At 37.0% G+C, this 4,841-nt stretch overlaps 1 protein-coding gene across 1 annotated transcript; it reads left to right on the top strand.

The window, feature by feature from the left end:
* Window positions 1-641: 641 nt before the first annotated feature.
* LOC115680516 (homeobox-leucine zipper protein ATHB-9-like) lies at window positions 642-1,463 on the top strand. The gene is made up of 4 exons (XM_056315771.1): window positions 642-690; window positions 800-924; window positions 1,025-1,105; window positions 1,214-1,463. The coding sequence occupies exons 1-4, from the start codon at window positions 642-644 to the stop codon at window positions 1,283-1,285; spliced, it is 327 nt and encodes a 108-aa protein (XP_056171746.1). The 3' UTR covers window positions 1,286-1,463.
* Window positions 1,464-4,841: the final 3,378 nt, after the last annotated feature.

Genomic DNA, 4,841 nt, shown 5'->3' on the forward strand with positions numbered 1-4,841 from the left:
AGTTGCGAAAGCCAAGCGATTGAACAATAAAATTGACAGAATAAGAAAATAAATCGGACACCAGATTTACGTGGTTCGGTCGTAGTGACCTACGTCCACGGGGAAAGTAGCACGGAATTTCACTATAGATCAAGCAATACAACGGAGATTATAACCACACTCGAGTCACTCAAACACTCTAAGTATTTTCCAAGCCCCAATTACACCCAATAACTCACGCAGTGTTTAGCCCCACAATTCCTCACGAAATAATCTCTCAATCTCGCAAAAGAATTGTACACAAATCTTAACACAAGATTTAATCGCTACGAACACTTGAGTTCTTGGTGTAATTTCACGAACAAAATCCCAGTGAGATAAACCCACGCCAAGCACTCGACGTCAACCGCGGCGCTTCAAGACTTCTCTGCACTTCAAAGCATCCCCTGACCATGAACATATATATCAGGAAGTCCCATTTTGGTCAACAAACGAAGTCCACGCGGATTAGGATCAGGAAACAAATCCAGCCATGCTTTTCTTTTCCTTTTATTTTATTTCTTCTTTCCACTTCTGGCCGTGAATTCCACAAGAATTAGGAAAGTATAATATTCTTTCTTTCTTCTAACACATTGACCGAGTCAAAGTTCAACATAAAATTCATGTGGACTTTCCAGTTTGAGAACAAGGACTCCAACGTGCATCAGGAAAGTGAATTTCAAATATTTCCTTTTTGCTCGGTTTCGGAGATCCGCAAAATATCCAATTCGGAATATTTAGATTTCGCTTTGGGCTCAAACTTGAGACATATTTTCAACAGGAATTGATGCATACTCAGCTGCATCTCTGAAAACTAGTCCTTATGCCATTCCATGTGTGAGACCTGATGGCTTCCCTAGTAGCCACGTCATTTTGCCTCTTGCCCATATTGTAGAGCAGGAGGAGGTGATAGCTCTGTCTATGCATTCTGATCTTTCTTTAATTGCTTTCAATGAATTCTCTGTTATTTTCTTGTACGTCACTGCTCACAATGTCTCATATATAGTTCTTGGAGGTGGTTCGGCTAGAGGGTCATGCATTCTCACCTGAAGATATACCTTTGGCGCATGACATGTATTTACTTCAGGTTTGCATATTCTATTGGCTTTTTACATGGAAGTGCTTGTCAATTTTCTACCTTACATGTTAGGAAGCTCTTTGCCACTGATGTTGCTTTCTGAAATCATTGGTGCAGTTGTGTAGTGGGGTAGATGAAAATGCAGTTGGTGCCTGTGCGCAGCTTGTCTTGATTGGAGATGAGCTATGAAAGTGATGCCCATCATCAGTGACGTGCTCATCAACGGAAGCAAGAACCCAGAAAGACAGACGCATCTGAATATGAATCCCACAACACAGTGTCTCTGAGTGCAAGTGCCCTTTGCTTTGCCTCCCTTGTTGTCTAAAGCTGAGCTTCTTCGGAAAGAATACCAGTAGCGTCACTAGCTACTGTTTTCTCGTTGCATTATGCGGAATGCAGTTCTGCCGCACAGATGCCATCTAGCTTGAGTAACGATGAAGCTGCAGACACAAGCTCTTCGCTAGGGTAGGAATTCTACAGTTGATGGGTGGTAGAAAGCGTAGCAATTGACTTATTTTTCCGCAGGAAGAAACAACGATTGTCAAGCCCCATCTACTAACAAAAATGTAGATGGGGTATGTATAGTTGGAAAGAGAATGTCCATATTAGCCGCAAAGCTAGCTTATTGTTTTGTCAACGAAGCCTTATCAATGTACTTAGCCCCTTCTGTTCTATCTTTTGTATCATTTCAATAATGATTAGTAAACCTCTAAACACGAACCCGAACCGACCCGAACCCGACCCGATTGTGCGGCTATATCATGTTCGGGTCTTGTTTCGGGTCGGGCCAAGCACATATATTCATTGTTTCGGATCGGGTCGGGTATCATGAAAACCCGACCCGACCCGACCCGTTGACACCCCTACTCCCCATGAGGTTGAGTTTGTCAGCGTGATGGAAAGTGATAAGCCAGCAAAGATTACATTGCCACTCGATAGCTATTTTGATTTTGACGCAGCTTGTGATTGATTTGTGCTTTGGTCCTGCAGTCTCTGTGCAATGCGTGCAGGATCAAGAGCAGGAAGAAGATGCGGGCTATGCGTGCAGGAAGAAGATGCGGGCTGTGATTCATCAATCCTGTTCACAATTCAGTATTCATTCAATTTAGGTAGAGCCAGTAATCGGTATAGCACACATTATTTTCTGTCCGAATCACCACAAAACCTAATTCATTCAAAAAATTAGAGATCCAACTTTTGGTTAAAGGTATTACGTCGATGATCCATTTTCGGCGAAACAGTTTCTAATATGATTTGTTCGTACCTTCTTGATCTCCCAATCAATTCTTAGAAAGCGTTGAAGTTGTGCCGCATTATTTCTTATATTAATTTTTGCAACCATAATGGGAAAGATGGCAAGTCAATCATGCTTAAAAAGGAAGAAGTCAATTAAGGTAAGTCAAAGTGCATTTGCCAAAGCTTTTGAGGAATACCAATAATGATATGAGGTAGATCGTTAATCATTTCGGTTTACTATAATGCACACAGTTAAACTCACACATGATATTATTAATTAATAATTTAATAATTATTTGAATTTTACAAAAACAATGTATTGATTATGAAAAGATGCAACTCTTAAAAAATGTGTACTTTGATGGAATGCACCTATTTATAGCATATATATAAATAATCTAGTCCTCTCTCCACCACACATAGCAAAGTTGTATCCTATCCTCTATCAGATAAAATATTTTAAGATAAAAGTGGGTTAAGGGAGATGAATCAGATTTCTTTATTTATCTTATTTCTGCAACAATCATTTTCTCAAAGTTATTACTATGGATAAAAGAATGTCTTCTTCCTTCTTGTCGTGAATAAATCATGAAGATCTAAGATTCTTTAATTTAGAATTTTCTCATAAAAAACACTATTTTTACATTAAGCCCTAATTCAGATGATTAGGAAGATTGATAATGTGATAATTATAGACATTTAGATGCCATGTTAGGTGCTCTTGTTCCTTGAAGAAAGTTGTATGCATTTATCATATGATGCAATGTTGTATTACGCTTAAATATAACTAATCAAATAGAATTTTTCTTTATTTTTATTTCGACCAAAAACAATAGATTTTTTATTCCCATTTTGCAATATAAGAAACTTTTTATTCACCACGGATAAAATGAAACCATTGAAATTGAAGATATTAGTATTTTAAATCATGCTTAATTCTTAATAATTTTTAACCAAATACTCCTTTTAATATTTCAATGCCAACACAAGAGTGATATAGTGTTGTAAGAGGTACTTGAACGTGTAGAAGCAACTCCAGAAGTTTTGTGTAGGAGCAGCATTTTGTACAAGTTGTAAAATCTAAAAAAATGACATAATAGATTCCTGCCTTCTAAAAGGCTGTCAGAGCTAGGGGAGTGAAGTAGGCTATGTAGAAAACTGAACCACCATAAATTTTATTTGCATATTTTGTATCTTCTTAATTTCTTTACTATATGCTTTAGCGTGTCTTTGAGTTCCTCTCTCTCTCGATTCCTTTCTCTCTTCTCTCTCTATTGTCTCGTTCAACCTTCAGCCATATGGGGGAGGGTTGAAGCTAGTCTCACCCTCCCCTCCCTTTTTTGTTGATTTTGGTTGTGTTTTCTTTTTTTTGTTCTTTTCTTATTTCTTTCTCTCTTAATCTAAATATGAGAGCTCTCTTCTCTCGATCTAGCTCTAGATTTGAGAGTTTGAACTTTCTTGATTTAGTTCTAGATTTATAAATTGTCCTCTACCAATTTGGGTATAAGATTTTAATAAATATTCTTTTGGAGATTTGGATACCCCGATGCTCTATTCATGTAGTGCTCTGCCTCCAGTTTCAATGATGATTGTAAAAGCTCTGACGTCTCGATGAACCATAGAAATTTGTTCTCCCAAATGTTACATTTGTAATTGTTCAACCTGTTTTTGTTGTCTCCGTATGGCGATGGTGTAGAGAAACCTGAACCTAGACACGCACCACTAACTGGCAATGTTGTAGTTACCAGAGAAAGAATTTTCAGCGTATGCTCATTACTAATGAAGATACGAGATCCAATGATAGGCTGTTGATTATTTTGCTTGACAAATCCGTTCTTGCGAAACGAGCGTGTGCTTAACCCTCCTTGTACTTTGTTGATCCTCTTTACTTTCTGGATTTGGCTTTGTTTTGCAGTATTATTGGTTTTACTCGGCTTGGATTTGCTATGAAATTTATGTATTTTTCATGTATCTTTTTTGAGTAATGAATATAATTTTTATTAGACAAAGAAAAAGAAACTCCTTTTAATATCTGATTGATAGAAGATTCTACTTCTACATAGGTGATTTACGTTTGAGTCTGGCTAGCATAATAGTCCTTAATCCACTATAACAGTAATGGCCAATTCTGGGCCCCATTCTTCAAGAGACCTAGAAACTTTGTTGTTCGGTTTTCACTCTAAGTTTTATGGGTCTTGCTCAATTGACACAATATAATATCCAGCTCCACCTACACCTTTAATTTATTTACTGGTTTTTTGTGGTATAAACCTTTTCTTTTGTTAGTAATCTCTATAAAAAATTCTTTTATTCATTTTTTCCCTTAAAGCCTATCCATAAACTCGTTATGCGTGGTAATATGATAAATAAAGAAAATGATAATTGCCCAATCAATCTTAAACTTATTGTACAGATGGAGATTCAGTCCTACATTTTTCAATTTTGACAATTTAATCCTAAATCATTGCGCGATAAGGTAATTATTTTGGTCAATTTTCGCTAAAAATTG

The sequence above is a fragment of the Syzygium oleosum genome, unplaced genomic scaffold (assembly GCF_021117445.2).
Source record: "Syzygium oleosum isolate NSW1041296 unplaced genomic scaffold, Sole_v2.1 Sole_v2.11, whole genome shotgun sequence".
Classification (NCBI taxonomy): Eukaryota; Viridiplantae; Streptophyta; class Magnoliopsida; order Myrtales; family Myrtaceae; genus Syzygium; species Syzygium oleosum.

What these genes read in the sequence shown, in the direction of transcription:
- LOC115680516 (XM_056315771.1), top strand. Translation starts at nt 642, where the DNA reads ATGTGGACTTTCCAGTTTGAGAACAAGGACTCCAACGTGCATCAGGAA. An exon ending in ATATTGTAGAGCAGGAGGAG is followed by an intron (nt 925 to 1,024) that starts GTGATAGCTCTG and finishes TCTCATATATAG; the next exon opens with TTCTTGGAGGTGGTTCGGCT. An exon ending in ATGACATGTATTTACTTCAG is followed by an intron (nt 1,106 to 1,213) that starts GTTTGCATATTC and finishes TCATTGGTGCAG; the next exon opens with TTGTGTAGTGGGGTAGATGA.